General features: G+C 38.2%; 2 protein-coding genes across 8 annotated transcripts in view; one reads left to right on the forward strand and one right to left on the reverse strand.

Annotated features, from left to right (window-relative positions):
- Cgas (cyclic GMP-AMP synthase) overlaps positions 1-26,747 on the forward strand; it is an 88,711-nt gene that overhangs the window by 45,353 nt on the left and 16,611 nt on the right. For 2 of the 4 annotated variants that reach the window (XR_015449836.1, XR_015449835.1), the window contains exons 5-6: positions 15,681-15,716; positions 16,819-16,919. The gene's annotated coding sequence lies outside the window, so the exon portion shown is untranslated. Of the gene's footprint in view, positions 1-14,962; positions 15,063-15,680; positions 15,717-16,818; positions 16,925-26,747 lie in introns of those variants that run through there. The other 2 variants (XR_015449833.1, XR_015449834.1) reach the window with 2 other exon arrangements.
- Positions 1-26,747, reverse strand: part of Ddx43 (DEAD-box helicase 43) — a 44,701-nt gene that overhangs the window by 6,707 nt on the left and 11,247 nt on the right. Inside the window, exons 5-17 of one of the 4 annotated variants that reach the window (XM_004864011.3) lie at positions 23,672-23,753; positions 20,682-20,838; positions 20,329-20,447; positions 19,615-19,725; positions 18,715-18,856; positions 18,074-18,174; positions 16,774-16,861; positions 14,836-14,963; positions 13,426-13,535; positions 12,779-12,917; positions 11,907-11,994; positions 11,112-11,249; positions 4,705-5,155 (exon numbers count right to left, since the gene is read on the reverse strand). In XM_004864011.3, the coding sequence (XP_004864068.1) occupies positions 11,136-11,249; positions 11,907-11,994; positions 12,779-12,917; positions 13,426-13,535; positions 14,836-14,963; positions 16,774-16,861; positions 18,074-18,174; positions 18,715-18,856; positions 19,615-19,725; positions 20,329-20,447; positions 20,682-20,838; positions 23,672-23,753 (1,379 nt within the window). In that variant the 3' untranslated portion in view covers positions 4,705-5,155; positions 11,112-11,135. Of the gene's footprint in view, positions 1-4,704; positions 5,156-5,966; positions 11,250-11,906; positions 11,995-12,778; positions 12,918-13,425; positions 13,536-14,835; positions 14,964-16,773; positions 16,862-18,073; positions 18,175-18,714; positions 18,857-19,614; positions 19,726-20,328; positions 20,448-20,681; positions 20,839-23,671; positions 23,754-26,747 lie in introns of those variants that run through there. The other 3 variants (XM_087207593.1, XM_021243730.2, XM_087207592.1) reach the window with 3 other exon arrangements.

Genomic DNA, 26,747 nt, shown 5'->3' on the forward strand with positions numbered 1-26,747 from the left:
TTTTCGGTCTTACCATGTGTTCTAGGGTGGGCTTGAATGAGATTCTCCTGTCTCAGCCTTCCAAGTGCTGGGACTGTAGGAGTGTGCCACCACATCTAGCTAGTAAATATTTTTTTAGAATTTTTACCTGGTTAATGTTATTTTGTATGTCATATTTTATATTTTCCTACTTCTGGCAGGTAATTTAAATCATGTTTTCTTTTTTCATGGTACTGGAGATTGAACCTGGGGTGCTCTACCACTGTGCTACATCCCCAGCACTTTTTATTTTGAGACAAAGTTGCTCAGGGCTGGCCTTGAATATATGATCCCTCTGCCTCAGCCTTCCAAGTAGCTAGGATTACAGTCATGTGCCACTGTGCCTGGCTTGTTTTATTTAATCATATTTAGCATTTTCCCTTTTCATTTTTATTCCATTTTTCTACATGTCAGGGAAATTTTTCTTACAGTAAGATGGGAGTGGGGTTTACTATAACTTTACATTAAGGTTATTGCCCTTTAAGGTAATTTGAAAAGGGCATTAATTTCTCCACTAGGATTAGACCCTGTGCCCTGATTTTTGTGACCAAAACTAAAGCGGAATTTTCCTACATGGCAAGTCACAGCTTTAAGCTTCCCCATGTGAGTGTGCTCCTTGCAAGGGTCCATGAAGCTATGCCTATGAAGTGGTTGCAAGAGATACAGGTTTCCTGTGGGCTACAAGGCACCAATCCAATGTACAAGGTGGATGTACTTACCTAAGAAAATGGGTCCAGCCTCTTACTGTCATCTGGGGATACCAACAAAAACAACTTCAGGCTGGCAGTAGTGGCACAAACCTATAATCACAGCTATTAGGCATGGGAGAAGGATTTCAAGTTTGAGGCCAGGCTTGGCCTCAAAATAAAAGACCTGGTCTCAAAATAAAAAAGGCTGGAGAGGAAGTTCAGTGGTAGAGCAGCTGGGTCCAACCCTCAGTACAGAAACGCTCCCTTTGGGATGGAGATGACAGCCGCAGGCCCTCTTTAAGTGTGGCGAGGCTTCCTGGTAGGCTGGGTTTTCTGGCTCAGGCTGCTGAGAGAATCTGATGCTTACTATAGCCTCTGGGGTGGAGTGAATGTGAATGTTCACCATCCCTGCCCCAGGGCCCTTGGCCTGACAAGGCCAGATCATCCCATGCCCTCAGAGCAGCCTGTGGTCGGCAGTGCTCTGGAGTCTGAAGCACTGTTAGATTCTGGGCTATGAGTTCCTGTTTGCCAGCTTTTCTCCTTTTAGGGACACTGTAAGTAATAGCTTTATGGAGATATAGTGCACATAACACACAATTCACCCATTTAAAGTGTATAATTCAACCATTTTTAGTATAGTATTCACATAATATTTTCATCACTTCAAAATGAAATCTTGTGGCTAAAATCTTTTGTATATTTAATTCTTCATTTTGTTTTTTTTTTGGTATTGGGGATCAAACTTGGGTCCTTGCGCTTGCGCAGCAGGCACCGAAACCACTGAGTTAAATCCCTGGCCCTTCATTTTGTTTTAAAAAGGTTGGTCTCCTATGTGGAGCTAAGGCTCTGACTGAAAACAGCACATAGCAGAATAGGGTACATGTCCTACAGGAAGCCGAGATGACAAAAGGCTCTGTGCTCTGCAAGGGCCCGGCTTGTCAAGGAACAGCTGTCACTCAGAGAAGCAGGCAATGTTCCCACTCTAGTTTCAGGCCTATTATCCATGAGTTTCCTCTCCATGATTTCCATTACCCACAGTCAACTGTGGCAACAAGAATAGCAAAGGGAAAAATTAAAAAACTCAAGTTTTAAATTGTGTGTCTTTCTGGGTAGCAAGATTAAGTCTTTTTTTTTTTTTTTGGTACTGAGGATCGAACTCAGGACCTTGCACTTGCCAGGCAGGCGCTATGGTGCTGTGCTAAATCCCTGGCCCAAGATTAAATCTTTTAAAAAAGATTTAATTTAAATTTTATTTATTTTGAGACAGGGTCTTAGTATGTAGTCCAGGCTACTCTTGGACTCACTATGTAGCCCAGCCTAGCCTTGAATGTGCAGCAATATTACTACCTCAGCCTCTAGAGTGCTGGGATTACAGGTGTATGCTGCCACACCCAGTCAAAATTTTATTTTTATTAGTATATGTTTGCAGCACATAATTACATTCATCATGGAGAGATGGTACATATACATAACAAATCTAAATTATTTTTTCATCCCCTTCCTCTTCCCATCCTTCCCCTTCCTTCCATCTCAATTCTCTTCCCTTTTACCAAAGATCTATCTCCATTTCCCATCCTGTTGTTCCATGGTGTCTTACTCTATCCTACCTGCCTGAGGTGTGAACCATTGTTTTGTCCAGTGTATCCATGCTGTATATGCTACCTGCCAGTTAACAGAGTTCTTGGTTACAGATCACTAGTCATGGTGTCACAATGCTTGTGTTGGAGTGGCCCTCATTTTACTTAATAATGGCCCCAAAGGCATAAGTAGTGCGGCTAGCAATTCAGATATGCCAGAGAAAATGTTATATGCTTTAAGTGAAAAGGTGTGAAGGAAAAGAAAATATGTGGAAATCATTAAGATCTATAGTAATAATCTATCCATGAAAAAATGTTTTTTGGGTTTTTTGAGACAGGGTTTATGCAGTTCAGGCTGGCCTTGAACTCCTGGAAATCCTCTTGCCTCAGGCTCCTGAGTATTGGGATTACAGACATGCCTGGCCTAGCCATGAAATTGTGAAGAAAAATTGTTTTGCTTTCACACCCTGAACTGCAAAAATTATTGCCACAGTAGTGATAAGTACTTAATTATGATGGAAAAGCCATTATTCAGTTTGGATGGAAGACAACAGAAAATGTGTTTCTTTTTTTCTTTTTGTGGAGCACTTGGTATTAGACTCAGGCAGAGCCTTTGCAGTGAGACATATCTCTAGCCCTTTCATCATTTTTTATTTGAGACATTTGCCCAGACTGGGCTCAGACTTGCCACCCTCCTGCCTCAGCCTCCCTGAGTGCTGAGATTTACATGTGTGGACCACTATACCCTGCTGAAAATGTGTTTCAATTGTCGTTTGCACAGAAAGCATTAAGCTTATGTAGAATTCAGCAAAGGACCCTCTGAAACAAGGGACACCAAGCCATTTAGTACAAGTAATGGATGAGTACAGAGATTCCGGATTAGGTTTGGACTGAAAAATAAAATTACTGAAGACACTGCCAATGAGGAAGCTGCTGCTTCGTTTCTTGCAGAGTTGAAGATGTTGCTTAAGGAGAAAGAATTCCACCAAAACAAGTCTTCAGTTGTTCTATTTTATTGTTAGGTGTCTCTTATGGTCCCTATAAATTAAACTTTATCAGTTATGTACGTATAGGAAAAATAATATATACAGTGGTACTAGCCTTAATTTAAGCATCTACTGAGGGTCTCTCTATCCTCAAATGGCCGGGAGGATATATGCAAATATCCAGACTCAAAAAGTACATGGGGCAGTGGAAGGAAACTTATTCCCACTCCAGTTACTCAGAGGTGATCATCTAGGAATATATTTATATGTACATAAAATCTAATAGAGAGAACATATTCTTTGCTTTTTTTCAATGGTGATGGGACTCAAACCCAGGGCCTCATACATGCTAGTAGCTCCACTATTGAGCTACAGTCCCAGTCCCCTATTCTTTGCTTTAGCTTGATAGATTGAATAGAAACCCTTGTGTTTTTAGATTGTCTAGTACAAAGGAATATTTATCCTCTTGAAGGTCCTTGATAACCTTTCATATTTCTGTTTAAATTACTGTACTTGAGATAATTGTGGTAAATTTAGAAAAATATGGTTAATTTAGCAAATTTTCATTTTTTGGGGAAAATTATAGTATTCTTCTATCATTTTAAATGCCTGTAAGCCTTGCTTACAGACTTGCCCAGAAACTATTTTCTCACCAAAAAATTGGGTGACAGAGTTACTATTTCCTAATTCATTCACTTCTGCTTATACCTTTATTTCTGCTAGATTCTATTATTAAAATCTTTTTGTTAATACACCAGGAAGCCTATTACTTGGATGAATAAAAGAAGATTATGAGATAAAGGCCCATACACAACTATAATTATCAATATACACAAATTCTAGAAGGTAATAAATGCATAAGTAGCTATCTTTGCTGGAGGACAGATAAACACAAAACTGTAAGGGAAAGCTATGCAGGCATGGCAGCACATGCCTGTAATTCCAGCACTCTGGGCAGCTGGTCCAGAAGGCTCACAAGTTCAAGCCCAGGCAATTTAGCAAGATCCTGTCTCAAAACTAAATACACAAAAAAGGACTGTGGATGTAGCTCGGTGGATAGAACCTGTGTTTAATCCTCAGTATCCCCTGCCCGCTCCCACACACAAAAAAGAAAAAAGTGAAGACATGATGAGTGTTATCAAAGCAATATTCATGGAAATGCAATTTGATTTTTCTAGGATTTTAGCATAGAGGCATGGGGTAAAATGTTGCCTATTTTAGTATCATAAATAATTCTTTTACGGGCTGGGGATTTGGCTCAGTGGTTCCGGCGCCTGCCTTGCAAGCGCAAGATCCTGAGTTTGATCCTCAGTACAAAATAATAATAATTCTTTTACTTGTTTCACATTTCCAAGTAGGTAAGTTATAATTTACTTGTACTACACAGAAAGACAAAGATCAACTTGTACTTTTATTGCAGAAATTGACATTTATTTTTAACAGTTAGCTTTTTCACTGCAATGACATCTGAACAAGTATTAAATTTCTTTTAAAGACTAACCTTAGTACAACAACATTATAGGAGATAATTTAAAAAAATATTTCTCATTTATTTATGTTTTTTGAGCTAGGTCTCGCTAGTCCAGGCTGGCCTCAAACTCACAATCTTCCTGCCTCAGCTTCCTGAGTGCTGGGATTACAGGCCTGTACCACCACATCCAGCTTTAAAGATTTATTTTTTAAATTAAAAACATTTTTAAGTAAAAGAAAACTTTTTGCTATGTACTAAATATCCACAACAAATTTCAACTCAAGTTAAAATTCTAAGTATAAAATACTGAATTCTACATTTTAAAACACTATTGTCAGTCAAGTCTCCCCATATTGACAGTATGTTTCAATACTTCCATCTTGAATAGAATATACTTCTAAAAAACCTTGCATTCTGAAAAATAAGCAGAAAAAAGTGTAAATTGTGATTCCTAACATTGTTTTCCAAGTTTGTGAAGAAATGTACCGCACATAATTTGCCATCTTAACCATTTTTAAGTGTGCAGCTCAGTAGTGTCAACTATATTCACACTGTTGTGCATTTTGCAGAAAGTTTGCATCTTACAGAATTGAGACTGTGCCCATTAACAATAAACCCTACCAGTCCTGGTTAACTGCTGTTCTACTTCCTGTTGCTATGAATTTGACTACTTTAGACAACTTGTAAGTGGACTCACACAGTTTTTGCCTTGTTTTGTGATTGGTTTATTTCTTCAGCATAATGTCCTCAAGGTCCATCAATGTAGCATGTGGCAGAATTTTCTTCCTTTTTAAGGCTGAATGATATTCTACTGTCTTTACAATCCCTCGAAAGCACACAAGGATCCAACTTCTCCACATGTTTGTCAACACTTGTTGGTTTTTGGACAGAAACCATCTTTTTTTTTTTTTGGTACCAGGGATTGAACTCAGGACCATGCTCTTGCCAGGCAGGCGCTGTGCCACTGATAAATCCCAGGCCCTGACAGAAACCACCTTAACGAATGTGAGTTGTATGTCATTCTGGGTTTTAATTTCTCTAATGATCAATGATGTTAAACAGTTTTTCACTTGTTGGTGTCATTTATATATCATCTTTGGAGAAATGTGTATTTAAGTTCTTTGCCCATCTTTTTTTGGGGGAGGGTTGGTGCTGGGGATCGAACTTGGATCCTTGCGCTTGCACAGTAGGCAGTGAAACCACTGAGCTAAATCCTCGGCCCCTCTTTGCCCATCTTTTAACCAGGTTGTTCTGTCTTTTTATAGTTGTGTTGTAAAAGTTCTGTGTAATTTGGATATTAACCTCTAATTAGGAGTGACTTGCAAGTATTTTCTCCCATTCCACAGGTTGTCTTTTCATTTTGTTAGTTGACGCAAAAATGATTAAAAATTTGATACAGGTCCATTTGTTTACTTTTGCTTTTGGTGTCATATCCAAGAAATTACTGCCAAACCCAGTATCAAGTTTTTCTTGTACGTTTTCTTGTACAGTTTTACAGTTTTGGGTCTTACATTTAGGTCTTTAATCCATTTTGTGTTAATTTTTTGCTACATTCTTTGCAATGTGGATACCCAGTTTCTCCCACATCATTTGTTGAAGTGTCTGTCCTTTTCCCATTGAGCAGTCTTGGCAACCTTGTTAAAATCATTTGATCACATATGCAAGAGTTTATTTCTAGATTGTCTTCTATTTCATCGGTCTATATGCCTATCTTTTTTTTTTGTACTGGGGATCGAAATCAGGACTTGGCGCTTGCAAGGCAAGCACAGCGCCACTGAGCTAAATCCCAGGCCCAGTCTATATGCCTGTCTTATGGCAGCACCAGAGTTATGATTACTATCGCTTTGTAAAATATTTTGATTCCAGGAGGTATGAATTCTCCCACCATGGTTCTTTCTTTTTGAGATGTGGTCACACTAAAATTGGCCAGGCCGGCCTCAAACTGTCAATCCTCCCACTTCAGCCACTCAAGTAGCTGAGTCTCCAAGCACATGCCACCACACGTGGCCAACCATGTTCTTTTCTCAAATGGTTTTGGCTATTTAGAATCCCTTGAGATTCCATATGAATTTTAGAATGGAATTTTTCTATTTTTGCAAAAAAGGCGTGGGGTTTTTTTTTTTTGTATTGGGGATTGAACTTGGGACTTTGTGCTTTCGAGGCAGGTGGCAGAACCATTGAGCTAAATCCTCAGCCCTGCCATTGGGGTTTTGATAGAAATTGCACTGCATCTATAGGTTCCTTTGGGTAGTATTAGTATTTTAACAATATTAAGTCTCTTAATCCATAAAAATGAATTGTCCCAAAAGCCAGACAGACTTAAGGTATATTAGAAAAAGGCCCAGGGGGGCCAGGGATTTAGCTCAGTGGTTCCGCCGCCTGCCTTGCAAGCGCAAGGTCCCAAATTCGATTCCTGGTTACTACAAAAAAAAAAAAAGAAAAAAAGAAAAGGGCCCAGGGTGGGTGATTCTACATAATTTCCTGATGGGAACAACTACAAAAGACTTGGGCAAGAAAAGTGATAATAGCAGGCGAGGATATACAAATGATTCTGATACATAAAGCAATAAAGAAACAAAGTTCATAAATCATTTTACTTTTTCTAGAAAAATCCTGACTTGGGGAATTGTTAGGATACCATTTATAAAAAAGGGCAAGAGTTTTACCAACTTCGGTTTCCCTCTTACACGTAATTTTTGTTAAAATTATATTTTCAATCCAATGGCTGTAATCCCAGCAACTCAAGAGGCTGGGGCAGAATTACAAATTTGAGGCTAGCCTGAACTATACAGTAAAACCCCGTCTCAAAATAAAATTTAAAAGAGAACTGGTTATGTAGTTCAGTAGTAGGGCAAGCCTGGCTTCAATCCCCAGTACCACACACACAAAAACTGTGTCTTCAAATCCTTGTGTAACTATAAGTATTTTCCTTTAAAACACTTGTAAAAAGTGTTGCTTGACAAGTAATCTCTGAACTAGCCATGATTATTACATGTTTACATATAGATCTATTAGTGTGTAGTTTTCCTATTAGAAGTTTTATAAATACTGTATAATACCAATTCAGAATTAAAATGAACTCTCTGAAGTTTACAAAAGGGATTATCTTTCCATTTTTCTTTTCTCTTAAAATTTTCTAGTTTTCAGTGTACAAATGTTTTGTCTTTGGCTTATTTCTAAATGTTTTGTTTCTGACACTGCAAATAGAATTATTTTCTTAAAATCTTGTCAGATTGTTTACTGTCAGTGCATAGGAATACAACTAATTTTTCTGAGATTTGTTTTCCTTCCTTTTTATTAATATGTCTGTATATATAAAAAATACATTCATTGTGGGGAATTGGTACATATACACATTTGCATCTTCATCTTTTTACTTTCCTGTCCTCTCCTCTCCCCAAGAAATGTGTAGGAGGCCTCTGTGAGATGTGTCAAAGCTTGGGTGTCTGAGGACATCAGAGGGCACTTGAGGACACAACTCTGTCATTTAGTGCAGGCACAGGACAGACTTTGTTATAATAATAATGCATCAGCATGGACGACCATGCATGTACCACACAGCCATGCAAGGTCATGAGGATGTTTTATCTTACTATGTCTCAGAAAAGCTGATAAAGACACACAGCTCTTGAGGTCTGGAGCTGCAGCTCCAACTCTCATGTTCTGATGCTGCCTTGATGCTGGAAATTAAAGTTGGTCCCTGTTTTTTGTGATATTTGCTCCAGGTGCATTCTTTTCATGGGGAACCTCGCTTGACTAACCCTCCCCCCTTTCAGCCTACCAGCTCCAACAAAATGTAACTAATTTTTCGAATTCTGGATCCTTCAACTTGCTGAATTTTTATGGAATCTTCTGCTTTCTACATATAAGCTCATTTCCTCTGCAATCAGATCTTCTGTTCCAAGTTTGATGCCTTTTTATTGCCTGATTACTCCAGTTAGGACTCCCAATACTATGGCTAGACGTGGAACATACTCCTTTCAGTCTTTATCTTTTTGTTTGTTTTGAGATTAGGTCTTGCTGTGTAGCCCAGGCAGGGGCTGAATTTATGATCCTCCTTTCTCAGCCTCCTGAGTGCTGGAATTATAGGCCATAGACCTACTTTTCATAATGAATGTACTGTAAATTTTGTCAAATGCAAGTATTTTTTCCTTTAATCTATTAATGTGATGTATTTCATTGATTTCTGTATGTTGAGCAATCTGTGCAATGCAGGAATAAACCCCACTTGGTTATAACACATAATCTTTTTAACCTGATGTTGGAGTTGTTTGCTAATATTTTTGCATCATTATTAAAGGATATTGCTCCACAATTTTCTTCTTAGTCTTTGTCTGGCTTTAGTGCCATGGTAACAGAGGCCTGCTAGAATAAGTTTGATGTATCCTCTCAATGTTTTTAAACAGGTTTGAGGAGGATCGGTGTACATTTTTAAATGTTTGGCAAGATTCTCCTGTGAGGTCATCTAATGCTGGCTTTTCCTTTGTGGGAAGATTTTGTCACTGATTCAACCTTCATACTAGTTATAGGCCTGCCTAGATTTCATTTTTTTATGATTCAATCTTGCTTGGTTATTCTTGGTTGTCAATATTTTCAAATGGTAAAAATTAAAAACAAATGTAAGGGCTGGGGATTTAGCTCAGTGGTGCTACGCCAGCCTTGCAAGTGCAAGGTCCTGAGTTTGATACCCGGTACCACAAAAACAAAAACAAAGAAAAACAAATTAAGTCAGGCATGATGATGTGTGTCTGTTGTTCCAGCTACTCAAGAGGCAAGGCAGGAGGATCGAGTGAGCCCAGAGTTCCAGGCCAGCCAGACCTGGTTTTGAGAAAAACAGACGTAGTTTGTGTTGGTTATGCAAAGTCTGTGGAAAAACATTAAAAACCAAGTAGGAACGCACTTGGAACATTTTACTTGAACTTTTGTTTTCTTATTTTCTATGTCTTCATATGAGATGTATTGGATGATGTCCTCTGATATGATGACAATTCTTGTAAGCTGTCTTAATTATTTCCAGTTTTTAAATTTCAGGAACTATTTCTAATTTTTTTATTGGTTTTTTTTCATCATAGCCAATTACACTTTTTTTATTTAACTCTTCAAATGTACTACAAATCTTCAAATTTATCAACTCTACAAATCCTTAGCTCTAATGCATTTGTTGATGTGCTATCTTCATAGGTAGTATAGTTATCCTGTGTGTGCAGATCACCTATTATTTAATTTTTAAAATCAGAATCTTAGCATGAGGCTACTTAGGTCTGAACTTTGCTCACAGAGTTTTTCCAGTTCATTCCTCTCCTTCTCACTTTTTCTAGCCCAGGTAGCTGTTTCTGTGCTGCATCCTCCGGTCCATAAGCAGAATTTCTTTTTGGTTTTTGAGACAAGGTCTCGCTATGTAGCATAGGTTGGCCTTGAACTCACTATGCAGACCAGGCTGGCCTCAAACTTGTGACAATGCTCCTGCCTCAGCCTCCTGAGTGTTGGGATTACAGGCATGCGTCACCATACCTGACCATAAGTAGAGTTTTTATTATGGAAATGTTTTATGAAGGAAAAAAGTTTTAACATGTACAGAACAATACAGTGATCCCTCATGCATCACTCACTCTTGTGAACATTTAAATAAAACGTTTAACCTACTATTTCTATTGAGTTTAAAGTGTTTAAAGTAAAAGAAGAGTTTTGTGTGTTGGCTCAGTCTACTGTCCTAGTGGGAAGTTTTTTGCTTTTAGCATTTAAGATATCTTAAAAAATGGTTCAGATGTTCTTTAACAGCTGCATAACATACAATGTGCCAATTTATTGATCTAGTCCCCTAAAGGTCATTTTGGCTGGGTTTTGTTTGTTTTTTGAGACAGGGTCTTGCTATGCAGTTCAGGCTGGACCTTAACTCACTATGTAGCCCAGGCTGGCCTTGAACTTACAGCCATGTCTGACTCAGCCTCCTGAGTGCTGGGATTACACTGTGTGCCACCACACCCAGCAGTACTTCTAATTCTAAAGATATATTAAATGGAATCTTGGTAATGGGTGAAATAGTAACACCTAATAATATATTAAGTTAAAGGCTGTTAGAGATAATGGTGAGTATAACAACACTAACAAAGCCTTATTTAAAAAGGCTGGAATTTAGCAGGGTAGGGAGGTGCATACCCATAATCCCAGCGACTCAGGTTGCTGAGGTAGAAGGATCCCAAATTCAAGGCCAGTTTGGGCAAATTAGCAAGATTTTGTCTTAAAAACCAAACCAAACCAAACCAAACCAAACCAGGTAGCTCAGTACTTCCTGGGTTTAGTAATCATCAGTATGGCCAAACAGATAGAAAAACCCCAGGAATCTGAAACTCTAATGTTATATAAATTTTACCTCTAGTAGGCGAATGCTACAGTGCTAATAAAACTTCTGGGGCTTTCCTTGAAGTCTTCCTATTTTTTTTCCCACTTCTCTTTTCAGTTTATTTGCTCTGTATCTCTCAGCCATTGAGATGAGCGCCTCTGGAATACTCTGAAATTAGTAAATGTGTTATTAGGAGTCTGAGTTCTTCCTTTTCAATAATATGCTAAAATACCTCCAAATCATTTCAGAGAATCTGCACAACAAATTACATGACATCTTCCAAAAAGAATGAAATGTCTCTGCCTAGTAAGTCCTAAATCCATTTTCAGGCTGCAGAACTAGACTGATCTTAAAAATACTCGTCATTATGCTGCTCCCTGTTTATGTGGCCCTCCAGCTGACTCCTGGTGCCCTCAATATACCTTCTTCCCAGCACTGTTTTCTGCATACTGAGTCTGAGTTCTGGTGGGCCTGAATGTGTCCCCTGCCGGAACGCTGCCCCTGACTCTCCCTCCACTTGCTGCTTTACTCCTCTGCAGGGCTTTCATTGCTTACTCACTCTAGAGTAGCTCCCCAGTTATATGCTCCTGAAGCTCCTTATCTTTTCCATGCTGCAGCCCTCAAAATCTGTTTTAAAAAACTTGTTTTTGCCGGGGATTTAGCTCAGTGGTTTCGTTGCCTGCCTCGCAAGTGCAAGGACCCAAGTTCGATCCCCGGTACAAAAAACAAACAAAAAACTTTTTATGTATTTTTGATTTGCAATATATACCAGTACCTGCATAATATGACTAGAACACTAATTTCGGAGGAGTGGCATATTCTCACCTGATTTGCTCTTTCCAGGATATTAATCAGTTCAGTGGCAATCCTCCAGTCATTTCTTGTGATAAGGGTAATTGACATGCCGGTCCTCCTTTAAGGGTGGGGAGGAACAGGGGGTCTTAACTCAGGTAATTTTTGTGATTTATGGCATTTGTATATAACACATACATATCCTCCTATATAATTTAAATCATAACAATTACTTATATTACCTAATAAATGCAAATGCTAGGTAAACTGTTGTTATAGTCCATTGTTTAAGAGTAAGAAAAAAGTCTATATATTTTTAGTAGACACAATATTTCTCCAAATGTGTTCAATCTGTGGACAGTCAAGTCTGGAAGAAATTCAGCACCAGAATCAGGGTTGCCAGTACTCCATAGTTGTCTGAAACTGCACCAGGGGTTATGACAGAAGGAGGAAAAGGTCCTCTGTCCCACTTGTGCCAACTGAAAAACAAAGTAATCACTGGATACAGCTCAGTATTGTAACATGATAAAACTGAACCAGTATCAAGAGATAGGTGGAGGGGGGAGAAAGGGAAGGGAACAAGGATGAAAAAAGAATCAAGATGTGTTATGTACATGTACCAACTCCCAACAAGGACTGTAAACATTGTGTCCTGCAAACACATGCTAATAAAAAATTTAAACCACTACTATGAGGAACAATTAGAAGAAGCTAATCATCACAGGGTCTAGTTGAATCTGAACAGGCCATATGAACAAAGATAAAGGAGCCAAGCAGGTTCTGGGAAAGAACTGAAAATTTATCAGCAAGAGAACAAAAATGATTTTCTGGGGAGGAGTAGTCCATGAGGGGAGTAATAAGAATCCAGAATTGGCTCCCCCGAAAGGTGGACTCCACTGACTTACCCTGCTCTTCCAGTGCGCCCTACTCTGTGAACATATTCTTCAATGTTCCGTGGAAAATCATAATTATAGACATGTGTGATATCATGGACATCAAGACCTCGAGACGCCAAGTCGGTAGCAATGAGTATTCTCACTTTACCTAAGGAGTAAAGGCAAATAAACATTAAATCATTCTGGTTCAAACTGGGCCATTACATATATGAAAAGTATATTCACCTGTATTCTTTTATAAGGTAAATTATGTTTGCTACATTAAAATGATTAGATAGTGAAAATGGAAAAGTGATGTACAAATAAATAAAACTGCTGGCAAGTTACAACACAACAGATACCATGGTTCATTAAATGGTCCCTGAATTATCTGAACCATGTCAGAAAGGTAAATACCTTTCAGGTAAACTGAGATACAGCCCCCATTGCAAATTAATGCCTTGATAGCTAGGTTTAAATGTTGATCTTTTTAGAGTCTGGCTGGTTGGTTCTTAGAGACAGCTTAGTATTTAGAGCTCTGTCAAGCACACTTGGGGAATATGCAAACTGAGGACAGAACTGAGAAAATAGTTGCCATGAAAAGATGCTATCACTTGCCCAAGCCCAGGTACTGGACTGATTTTAAACTGAAACACACAAGGATCGCACAAATGTACCTTTTTTAAAGTTCTCTAACGCTTTTTCTCGATCGCTCTGTTCTCTATTGCCATGCAAAGACTCTACTGACATTTGTCGAAGAATCAGGTCACTTGATAAATGATCAGCACTGAAGCAAATGATAAATGATTTTAAGTGCTTATTCTAATACCATCATCAGTTCACTAGCTTTATTTCTATTAACAAAAAACTGAAATAATGTCACAGACAGGCTATACCCAGTTTGAAACAAATCAATTTGATGATTATAATGCAAGTATAAGAAAATACCTACAAACTAAGAATCAATAAATGGGATTGTATCAAATTAAACAGCTTCTACATAGCAAACAACAGAATGCAGAGACAAACTACTGAATGGGAAAAAATTTAGACAGCCACTCCTGCACAGAGGGCTATTATATAGAATATACAAAGAACTGATACTTCTTAAGAGAAGTAAAAATGGCCAATAAGTATATGAAAAAATGGACAGGATCTTTGCCCATTAGAGAAATGCAAGGAAAAATGACACCGAGATTCCATCTCACTCCTGAAAGAATGGCTATCATCAAGAAATCAAATAATAACAAATGCTGGCAAGCCTACAAGGAAAAAAGAACCCTTCTACATTGTTGGTGGAACATAATCTAGCACAACCACTGTGGAAATCAGTATGGAGATTCCTCAAAACTCTAAAAATAGCAACTCCATTTGACCCACTTATTCCTCTTCTGAGTATCTTCCCCAAAGCGTTAAAGTCATCATGTTACAGTGATACATGCATACCTATGTTTACAGCAGTGCGACTCACAATGGCTAAATTACTGAAGCAGCCTACATGCCTATTTACAGAGGAATGGATGAAATAAAAATGGTATATGTATACAATAGAGTACTGCTCAGCCATAAAGAAGTCATTTGTAGGAAAATGGATGGACCCTAAGACCATAATGCTAAGTGAAATAAATCAGAATGGAAGTTAAATATCATGTGGTTTCTCTTATATGAGAAATCTAAAATATCACTAACAAGAAGGAGAGTAATAAAATATAACTAAAGGCGTGGGGACGTAAATCAGCAGTGCAGGGCCTGCCTGGTAAGCATTAGGCCCCGAGTTTGATTCCTGCTACTAAAAAAAAGAAAAAAAAGACCAAAAAATTAAATATAACTAAAATAAAGGAGAGATGGTAGTAAACAGGGAGGTAAACTTATTAGAGATGGGAAGGGGACCTGAGGAAGGGGGAGAGGAAAGAAGACCGGAGGGGAAGAGCGAGTAAAAATGATAAAGATGCAATACGTATGTGTATGAATTACCCAAAATGAATGTAATTATTATATATCACAAACATATATTAATAAAAAAGAATATAAAAATAAATTAGAAGGCAAAAAAGTTTATTCCTGCTTTAAAAAAGGAAAATACTCACACTGCTTTTCTACTCACAAAGACAATAACTTTGTCTTTAGGTGACATATTCTCTAGGAAAGTTTGGATGTGAGTTATTTTCTCTTCCTCTGTGGTGATAATGATATCCTGCTTCACTGTACTTACAGCCTAAAGGATTCAAAGATCAGAACCCATCAGAAGGTGGGAAAGACCTCAGCGTCAGCTCAGAATTCTGCTACCATTGGTTAATGTTTTGTCAACAAAAAGGTAGAGATCCTGGCAAAATTAGCTGTTTCTATTCAAGATTTATAGGTCAGCCATTTGTTTTTATCATTTACTTCATCCAAACTAAGTTGGGAACACTCGAGAGGTCAGCTAAGTATGCTGAAACAATTAGTTACCACTGTAGGAAAATAACCATGAGGTAATGGCCAGCTTATAAAAACTTCCATCTTGAATTCTGGTTATCACCCCACCCAGTTAAGGCTGATCAGATTATGACAAATGAGTCTCAATTCAGCAGAAATTTTCACAACTTAATACAAAGTTTCAAAATACTATTGCTGGCCAGGGATTTAGCTCAGTGGTACCGCCACCTGCCTGAAAGCAAAAGGTCCCGAATTTGATCCCCAGTACCAAAAACAAAACAAAACAAAAAATACTATTGCTATATTCTGTGACCCATAATGAAATAAAATACTTGTCTCTTTAGATAAATAGATTTTAGTAGCATTTGATAAATGGGTAAAAAAACCAAGCATTCATATTGCCTTTCCTAGATGGCTAATGATTTTATGAAAATAAGTATTATTTGATCACCATCTGTATATCCCTTATGAAACAATGGCTCTAGGAAATGACCTACATATTTTTTCTTTTTTGCAGCACTGAGAATCTAACTCAGGGCCTTGTACCTGCTAGGTAAGCACTCTACAACTGAGTTACACCACCAGCCCAAGGAAAGATCTATTTATTATTATTATTATTTTGGTACCAGGGATCGAACTCGGGACCTTGCGCTTGTGAAGCAGGTGGCAGAACCACTGAGCTAAATCCCCGGCCCTTCCTCTCCTTTTTTTTCTTTTTTTTTTTTGGTACTGGGGATCGAACTTGGGTCCTTGCGCTTGTGCAGCAGGGGGCGAAACCACTGAGCTAAATCCCCGGGCCCCCCTCCTTTTCTTTTGAGACAGGACCTCTCTATTTAGTTCAGGGTGGCCTTGAACTCACTATGTAGTGCTGGCTAACCTCGAATTCATGGCAATCCTCCTGCCTCACCCTCCCAAGTGCTGGGATTACAGGTGTGTACCATCATCCCCAGCAATGATCTACTATTAATGATTAAATGGAGGTCAATTTTACTTATTAGTGATTAAAAGGCTAACAGAAACACTTTTAATAGGTCAGACAATGTTTGAATTCAATGACCAAATGTAATTTCATAAAATGAGAATATTACTTTCATATATGCAACATATGTAACTTCCGTTTATGCTCTGACACTAAGAGTTGAGGAAAAGGAGAGGTCAGTAAACTATGAACACTGACTTGATGTATTCAGGGATTATTAAAATGTTAATGTGGCCGCGTGGCGGTGCATGCCTGTAATCCCAGCCCTCAGGAGGCTGAGGTGAGGGGACCACTGTGCGTTTGAGGCCAGCATGGGCTACACAGTGAATCTAAGGCCAGCCTGGACTACATAGTGAGACCCTGTCACAAACAAACAAACAATAAAATGTTAAATGTGACATAATGGTATTTTAGTTATATTAAAATGAATCTTACTGAGTGGGAAGAGCAGATATGCCAAAATTGGGTATGTGCTTTATGAAGGTCTTTGCTTAGGGGGGCAGCGCTGGGGATTGAACCAAGGGCCTGGTGCATGCTACCCATGCATTCTACCACTGAGCTACACACCTGACCCTTTAGCATGTGTTTTAAATATCATGCAAGTTTTAATAGTAATAAAGAACAAGCTTACAACTAGATCCAAAGTACCAATATACACCATCATTGGCTCTTTCAGATAAGATTGTGCAAGGTGACGGACAACACACGGCCAAGTAGCACTGGAAACAAAAGAAGACGTGCTGACATTAAAAACTCTTTATACAGCAAAAATTACAGGTCAGTTTCACTACAGAGTTGCTCAACTATCATAAGGTTACTAGATGAAACTTTTAAATAGAATTAAATGTATTTAATAATAAGCTACAGATTAAGGAAACCTATACCTTTAACTAAACTCTAATGTCTGAGAAGGTAATAAGAACTGGTGTTGAGCCTGGCATGGCAATGCATGCCTGTAATCTCAGCACTCAGGAGACTGAGGCAAGGAGGATCGAGAGTCAGAGGACAGCCCGGGCCACACACACAGCAAGTCCAAGACTGGTCTGGACTACACAGTGAAACCCTGTCTCAAAAGAACAAAGTCAAAAATACTAGTGTAGTTTTATCAACTTTTATAAAGACAAAAAAAACCTGTAGTATTTTTCATATACTGTTAGAAGACAAAATCAAGTACTTATGGCAAACACAAATGATTTTAAGTGTGCTGATCAAAGAATATATAAATGTAAATGTTTTACCACATATAAAATAATAAGTTGCCATTTTCTTTTTATTTTCATAGAAATTATAATTAAGTCCAACTCTTATTTTTTTTTCTTTTTTCTTTTTTTGTTTTGAGACAGGTTCTCACTACACAGTCTTTCAGGCTGGCCTATACTCACTCTGTAGCCCAAGCTGGTTGTGAACTCACGGAGATCCCCTGCCTCAGCCTCCCAAGTGCTGGGGGCACAGGTGTATGCTACCATGCCTAGCGAACTTCACTTCTTTTCAAATGGCAAGATTACAGAAAACAAAGCCAGAGGATTTAGTTTATTTTCTCAGTTAAATACTACCCTTAGTGTTAATGAAGTCAAAGGATATAAAGCCAGGAAAAATTAGTTGTTATGGATCACTCTACATTCAAGTAATAATCATTGCTCTCTGTTTTATCTTGGGCAATAAAGTAGTATTTGGTTAATGTTTATCTCTAAGAATTCAATATAAGTTCTTTCCATAAGATGTAAATTTCCTATAGAAACCCTGGTCTGCCCTTCGGAAGTCCAAAAGTCCAGGGGAAAGCAGTCACTGTTATGGTTCCAGAGTTGCTAACCTAAGGCACAACAGAGTCTTAAAATATTTAAGTAATGCTCTAAATCACTGTGAAGAAATCAAACAGAGGGGATTCTAATTCACTGACTTTTATTTTGCTCGCAGTAATCAGGCATATCTACCTTGTCATAATAGTCTGTCTGTCTGGGCGCACATCTAACAAAATCTTCATTATCTGGGGTTCAAAGCCCATGTCCAACATCTTGTCTGCTTCATCTAAAACCTGGATTCACAATGAAGATTGTGGCCAATTAGATATGTGGGGTAGCTAATATGTACATTTTCCTTAAGAATAACAATAATTTCCCCTTCTTTCTCCAGAGATAAAAATAATTAAAGTTCCTGCTATGCAAGCACAAGGACCTGAGTTTGATCCCCGGTACCAAAAAAAAAAAAAATTCAAGTACTTGTAGCTATAAGGAACACTGACTGGCTTTCCACTTGGTTCTAAAGTATTTAATGAAGATTTTTAAATATACAAGTAGAGGGACCAGGGATTTAGCTCAGTGGTTCCGCCACCTGCCTTGCAAGCAGAAGGTCCCAAGTTTGATCCCTGGTACCTGCCCCCCCAAAAAAGAAAAAATATATATAGATTTTCCTTCCTTTGTACTTACTTACATTTTCCAATCTTTACATTAACATGCTTGAGGGAATATGAAATATTATTAGAGTCCAAAACCATTGCAAAACGGCCATACTAAAAAATTTAACCAGGATTCAATTGTTTTCCCCCCAGCATTCCAAACCCCTACTCCATGATTACCAGGTAGGTTACACTTTTCAGGCAGACAAAGTTATTCATTTGTAGGTCATTCAATCTTCCAGGAGTTGCAATGATGATGTCTACACCTTTTGAAACATTTTGTATTTGTCCACTTCTATCTCCACCACCATATATACAGACACTTAAGAAAATCCAGAGGTTCATGTTTAGACAAAGAATATGCCATCATGACTGAAAATCTCAAACTAAGCATTTTGGGTAAGACAAAATAAAAGACTATTGTGTATGTTTAGCTGTATCTGTCCTTTTCTGAGAACCATCCACACCCACCAACCCATGGTGGTGTTTCCTAGAGAACCATTTTCATGTCATTACTAGACCTTCTATACGAGGCAACTGTTCATTGGATCTGGGTGGGCTAAACATCAGGCCCCCTACTAAGCCATTCAGGTTTTATTTATTTATTTGGTACCAGGGATCAAACTCGGGACCTTTTGGTTGCGAGGCAAGCGACAGAACCACTGAGCTAAATCTCGGCCCTATTCATTTATTTTTTGAGACAAGGTCTTGCTGTGTAGTTCAGGCTGGCCTTGAACTTACTGTGTAGCCCAGGCTGGCATCAAACTTGCAGCAATTCTTCTGCCTCAGCCTCCTGAGTGCTGGGATTACAGGTGTGTGCCACCAAGCTTGGCTCATTCAGATTTTAATAAGTGAAAATAATGAAGAGGACTTGAACTGAAACATCACATGGTATGCCAGAATGTACAATTTACATTACATGTATCAGTTAAAAATTAACTTATGAAGCTGGAAGTCTAGTTCAGCAGAGGAGCACTTGCTTAGAACCTGTAAGTCCCTGGGTTTGATCCTAGGATAATATCTCCACACGCACATACATTTTATAATACTGGCAGAAAAATGCCAAAATAAATGACTTACCTTCTAAGACCTTTATATGAATATTTAGAACATTCAGCTTCCACCTGAAGTGCCAGTTCCCGAGTGGGTGTAAGGACTAACATGCCTGGTCCATTCCTTTTTTCTCTAGCTCTTTCAAGAGGAAACATTAACATTCAATTACCTATCTCAGATGCATGGGACATCCAGTGCTATTTGTAGCAGTGAGTATTAAAGTCAGACATAGTCACAGACATATTTCCAGCTTTGGTGAGATGATTAAAGTTCTCTCAGTATGATACAGACTTTGGCTTACTATTATTCATATACCTAAAAAATCAGCTGATGGTATGAAAGATTTTAAAATAATGCTTGATTACAAAAGAAAAAAAGCGAGAAACCAAGAAATGCCCAGAAAAACAGCATAAAAAACCCAGTGACCTTTTCATTGATATTATATCTAACTTGCCAAAGATTTCCTCAGTAAATAGAGACTGCATTGAACATGATGATTTAAATAATTGGAATCTAATGTTTCTGTGAATGCTTTTGGTAGATATTACTTATTGATTCCTAAAAATGTTTTGCCAATTTATATTTTCATCAGCACAGTGTAACTGTTTGCTTCCTCACATGCTTCCTGAGATAAGCCACTGCTTCCTGACCAACACAACTGATGAATGAAACTGAATTATGTTTTTGGTGTCTCTATGTATGAAATCCTTATAAAGAGAGCCCAGGCAAAGGAATTCTTACAGTGGTTGAGAGTTTAGATGAATAAATCCAGGCAATAAATAGGACAGAGTCTTCCCCGTTCCAGTTTGTGCTACTGCAATAAGATCTATTCCTTGGAGTACTATTGGCCATGCTTGGGACTGAAAGGGAAAGATAAACATCATAACACAAAGTACATGTCTTCTCGATATCTCTTTGTCCCTCTCTTCTCTAAGCTCCAAACTTCATTTAACAAGCTCTAAGTGCTTGGCACTGGTAGTGTGGGGGATGTCCTTAAGGAATGGACTCTGGGTCCCTGGTGGTTTTCTAATGATCATACGGGGTAATTTTTTTGAGTGTATGGGGGGTGGATATTAGAATTAAGAAAAGCATACCTGAATTGGTGTTGGCTGTTGAAAACCTGCCCTTTTAATGTTTTCCATAACTTCAGGGTAACACTGAAAGGCATCTTCAAATTTACAGGTAGGACTGGGGATAGGACGTTTCTCGCCATTTTTTAAGTCATCACATGTTATATCAAAATTTTCCTTCCTTAACAGAGAAATTTAAGGATTAGTGTACGTTACTCCCCAAGGAAGATTTATTTTATCAAAATCAGTTCAGTTCTTATCTAGAAATTCAACTATAACTGAATAGAAGCAGTGTTAGGAAATTTATAGTGAAACACAGTAAAGAATAGAAACAGGAGCTCATCTTTCCCCTACTGAGAACAGTTGCATAGGAAAGGGAAAATCAATTTCAATTATATGAATGGGCCAATGAAAGTTTCATGGATAAAAGATTATTAAAAATGGGATCCATAAATCATGGTTCATAATTCAAAACCATGGATGGCAAACACCTGATGGCCTACAATTCCCATATTTTTTTTTTCTATTTTGCTTTTTGAGACAGGGTCTCACTATGTAGTTCAGACTGGTCTTGAACTCACTGTGTAGTCCAGGTTGGCCTTGAACTCATGGCGATTCTCCTCCCTCAGCCTCCCAAGTGTTGGGATTACAGCCACCACATCTGACATATTTTCTTAATTAATTCTTAACAACTGCATGAGGTAGGAATTATTCTCACTTAATAGCTGATCATAAGATTAATTACTTGCCCAAGGTTGAATCCTACCTCTATTCTGTTTTATCATTCTTCTACAGCTTTTAATTTCTTAAGATTTTTTTTAAAAGTTGCTATTAAAACCTTTAGTTTCAGGTAAGAATTAAACAGTTTAAGAAATTATTATAATATGAAAAACATCAATTCTCTTTTACAATTTTCAACTACTGAAAGAAGTAAGTCTCTAAAACTGCTGTGTAAAACAGCAAGCAGTATGGACATCTGATTTTTTTTCTTTTTTTGTGATACAGGGAGTGAAACCCAAAGCCTTGCATGTATGAGGCAAGTGCTATACCATTGAGCTACATCCCTTTCCCTTTTTAAAAATTTTGTTTTGAGACAGGGTCTCAACCCAGGCTGGTCTGAAACTTGTTATACTTCTGCCTCAGCCTAGAGTAGCTGGGATTACAGTCCAAGTCACCATACCTGAATTACCGACATGTATCTTTAAATATAAAATTACAGTACAGTCATGTGTCATTTAATGATGGAGATGCATTCTGAGAAATGGAAAAAAAAGTGATTTCTCTGTTGTGCAAACCTCATAGTGACTTACACAATCTGAGGTGTTCTGTCAATTCCTCACCTGGCCTCTTGATGCCACTGACAGACCAGGCAATCACAAGGTGAGGCTGCTGGCTTCACAGCACAGGAGAGTCTTATAGTAAACTCTTTTAGAATGGGTGTATACTCTAAAATAAGACTTAGAAATACAGCATACACACTGAAACCTCTCCATAAATGTGAAACCCGGGGCAGGGCAAGGCAAGGAGGGTAATGCAGGGTGGGGGGGTATGGCCAAAGTATATTATGCATAGGTACAAATCTGCCAAAAAGAAGCCCATTAACTGTATAAACAATATGCACTGATAAAAAAAGATGTGGGGCCAGGGTTTAGCTCAGTGGCGCCCTGCCTGCCTGGCAAACACAAGGTCCTGAGTTCAATTCCCGTGGTTGAAAAAAAAATTGTATTCCATTCCTCAGTTTATTTAAGTTTATTGGTATATTTTATTTTATTATTTTTTGGAGTACCAGGGACTGAATTCAGGACTTTCCACTTGTGAGACGGGTGGCAGTATTGGTATATTTTAGATATACAGTATGACATTCATGATTGGGAATTTGTACCTCTACATGATGTATCTTGGTTTGTATTTTTTCCCCATTCCCCTGCCCTCCCTTTAACCCTCCCTATTTACAAAGACTTTGTTTCCGTTTTCTCTTTTTCTCATTTTTTCCTTTCCCTCCTTTCCTTCCCCCTATCCCTCCCATTTCCCCTTCGGACCTCTTCTTCCTATTTCACATTATCTATTATACATTTTGATTCTCATTTACACTTTCAGTTTCTCACACCAGAGAAACTATTTGGTATTTACACATGTGTCCTATTTATTTCACTTAAGAGTATGGCCTCAGGGGTGGGGATTTAGCTCAGTGGTTCCACCGCCTGCCTCACAAGCAGAAGGACCTGAAGTTTGATCCCTGGTACCAAAAAAAAAAAGACTATGGCCTCAATGTGCATCCATTTAGTTCTAAATGTAGTTTCTTATTCTTTGTGGCTTAGTACTTCATTTTATAAAAAAAACCCCACATCTTCTTTATCCAGTCACCAGTTGATGGGCAATTGGGCTGTTTCCATGTTTTGGCTATTACAGACTGTGCCGCTATAAACATGGGTGCACATATATCACTGTGGTATGATTCTTTTAATTCTCTTGGGAAGATACCCAGCACATTCCTCAGTTTATACCAGCTACATTTTCAGTGCTCAATACTTATATATGGCTACTCTAGATACAAACACAGGCCATTTTCCATCACTGCAGTATGTTATTAGATACCAGTGCTCTGAAATATATCATGGTGGATATAGCCAAATTCTCATGTGAATAAACATGTATTCGTGTGTGTAGTCTTCAAGTGAAACCATTTCAAATCATTGCTCAGAGGGTTAATATTAATAATTTTACTAAAGAATACCACTTATTAAGGTAAAAACAACAACAACAACAACAACAACAACAACAACAACAACAAACAAACTATCATCTCAGTATGGTGGCCCATGTCTGTAATCCCAATATTTTGGGAGGATGAGGCAGAAGGATTGAAAGTTCAAGCTCAGCCTGGGCAATATGGTGACTTAGTGAGACTATGACTACAAAATAAAAAAGGGCTGGGGATATAGCTCAATGAGAAAGTCCTAGGTTCAATCCCCAGTACCAGGAAAAAGATAAAAATAAGAAATAAAACTACCCACCTCCAGTTGTCTACTTGCACTTGTGACATTGCCCTTGTTGTTGCCGACTCTACATAAAAGTTTTTCTTAACTGGAGGTAAATCTGGGACAGAGATGAAAATCCAAACTTCGGTAAGTAACTAGAATTTATATTCCACTAACATTACAGTATCTATTAAGTTTACCACAGAACAGACAGTTTTAGACAGCATTATATACTTTGTCATGCAGACTGATGCCAGTTTAAGAGATATATCTTTAATCTGTCTTTCAATCACATTTTTACTCAGGAAAGGGATCTTCAGTATTGAAGTTTCAAATAAAGTAAAGCATACTTTACGAGACATGAAATTGCTATATTTGATATTTCTGTGTTCAAGATTTTTTTCTTTTAAGGTCCCTACATTATTTTTCTTGGCTTTGTTTTTGTTTTTTGTTTTGTTTGTCTGTTCATTTCTGTTTTGTTTGTTATATAACTCAGGCAGACCTTGAACTCACTATGTACCCCAGGCTGGCCTCAAACTTGCAAGAATCTTCTTGTCTCAGCCTCCTGAGTGCTGGGATTACAGGTCCGTGCCCCCATGCTCAGCTAGGTCCCTCCTCTTCTGAGGAATTAAATGTATGTATTTATTCTATGCTTTGAGATAGTATTTCTTAAATACCTATACTACCTCTTACAAACTAAATCCTTTTCTTGGTCCCCCTACCAAATCTTCCCACACAATATATTAGCACATTGACTTCTGAATTTTAAAACACTCTATATTGCAGCAAGATTAACGCCTGAGTTTACTCGGAAACATTATCCCCTACACGTGATACAGCATGGGGAAATTTCATTTAAAATTCAAACAAAACTTGTCTTAAAAACTGTTGCTCAGAAACAAGGCAAGGACATACATTCTCACCGCTCTTAGTCAATGTAGTTCCTTAAATTTTCTTTGTTTTTTTTTTGTTGGTACCTGGGATTGAACTAGGGACCTTGTGCTTGCGAGGCAGATGGCGGAACCACTGAGCTAAATCCCCGGCCCGTAGTTCCTGAAATTTTAGCCAATGCAATTAGGCCAGAAGAAAAAAATAAAAAAGATATAAAGAGGGGAGAAGTCAAATTATTCTCATTTGTAGATGATATGATCCTATACTTAGAAGACCCTAAAGACTCCACCAAAAGACTTTTAGAGCTGATAAATGAATTCAGCAATGCAGCTGGGTATTAAATCAACATTTAAAAAATCAGTAGCCTTACTGTACACCAATAATGGAACAGTCTGAAAAAGAAACCAGGAAAACAATTCCACTCACAATACTTTCAAAAACAAATATGCAGAGATCTAAACAAGGAAGTGAAAGACTTCTACAATGAAAATTTCAGAACAAGAAAGAAAATGAAGAAGACACCAGGAGATGGAAAGACCTCCCACGTTCATGGATTGGAAGAATTATATCGTTAAAGTGACCATATTACCAAAAGCAATCTATGCAATCTCCATCAAAGTTCCAATGACACTCTTCACAGAACTAGAAAAGACAATCCTAAAAATAATTCGGAAACACGAAAGACCCACAATAGCCAAAGCAATGCAAGGAAAACAAGCAGAACTGGAAGCATCACACAATACCCAATTTTAAATTACACTACAAAGCCATATTAAGAAAAATAGCATGGTATGGGGACAAAAATAGACACATAGACCAATGGAATAGGGAACACAGAACAAACCTACACAACTACAGCCATCTGATTCTGGACAAAGGAACCAAAAATATACATAAGAGAAAAGACAGCCTCCTTAAGAAATAGTGCTGGGAAAACTGGGTATCTACTTGTAGAAGACTGAAACTAGATCTCTACTTCTCACTTTGAAAAAAAAATCAATTCAAAATAGACCAAAGGTCAGCTGTTCATGGTGGCGCACACCTGTTAGTGCAGCACTTGGGAGGCTGAGGTAAGAGGATCGATGTGAATTTGAGGCCAGCCTGGGCTACACAGTGAGTTCATAGCCAGCCTGAACTACAAAGTGAGACCCTGTCTCAAAAAAAAAAAACCCCCCAAAACCCCAAAGACCTAGATATAAGACCTGAAACTTTGAAACTTCCACAAGAAAGCATAACGAAAGCACTTGAAGTCACAGGCATAGGCAAAGACTTCCTCAGTAGGACTGTAATAGCATAGGAAACAGTAGCAAGGACCCACAAATAGGACTACGTACATCAAATTAAAAGTTTCTGCAGAAGCTAGATATGATGGTGCTTACCTATAATCCCAGCACTCAGGAAGCTGAGGCAGGAGGATCACTGTGGCTTGAGGTCAGCCTTAGCTACATAGTGAGCTCAAACCCAGCCTTAACTACATAGCGAGACCCTGTCTAAGGAAACCAAAAAGGGGAAAAAAGGTGTTTTTGCACATTAAGGAAAACAACATACAGAGTGAAGAGACAATCTACAGAATGACGGAAGGTCATTCCCAGCTACTCTTCTAATGGAGGATTATATTTAGAACATATAAAGAATTTAAAAAAAAAAACACCAAAACCACAAAGAGCCCAATCGATAAGTGGGAAACACTTCTCAAAAGAAGAAGTACAAATACCTAACAAGTTCACTAAAGAAAGTTAAACATCTTCAGCCATTAGGGAAATGAAAATCAACACTACATTGAGATTCCATCTCATCCTAGTCATCAAAAATACAAAGAACAATGACTGCTGGCAAGGATGCAGGCAGACAGGAAGACTGCGCTGCTTTGGGAGAATGTAAGCTAGTACTACCATTATGGAAACCAGTCTGGAGAACCTCAAAAAACTAAAAATAGAGCTACCAAAAAAACAACAGAGCTACCGTTTGATCCAGTTATACCACAACTTGCTATACACTGGAAGCAATTGAAGTCTGTGTACTACAGGGATATCTGCGTTCCCATGCTTATTGCAGCACAATTCAAAATATTGTACCAAGATATGTAAACGACCTAGGTGCCCATCAGCAGGGAAATCGATAATGAAGATGTGGCAAATATTAAAAATGGAGTATTATTCACCCACAAAGAATAACAAAATTCTGCTATTTGCAGGAATATGGATGGATGTGGAAAGCACCA

Source organism: Heterocephalus glaber, unplaced genomic scaffold, assembly GCF_053883595.1.
Source record: "Heterocephalus glaber isolate CG9 unplaced genomic scaffold, H.glaber_assembly_v1.0 deba00000818, whole genome shotgun sequence".
In the NCBI taxonomy this organism is placed as follows: Eukaryota; Metazoa; Chordata; class Mammalia; order Rodentia; family Bathyergidae; genus Heterocephalus; species Heterocephalus glaber.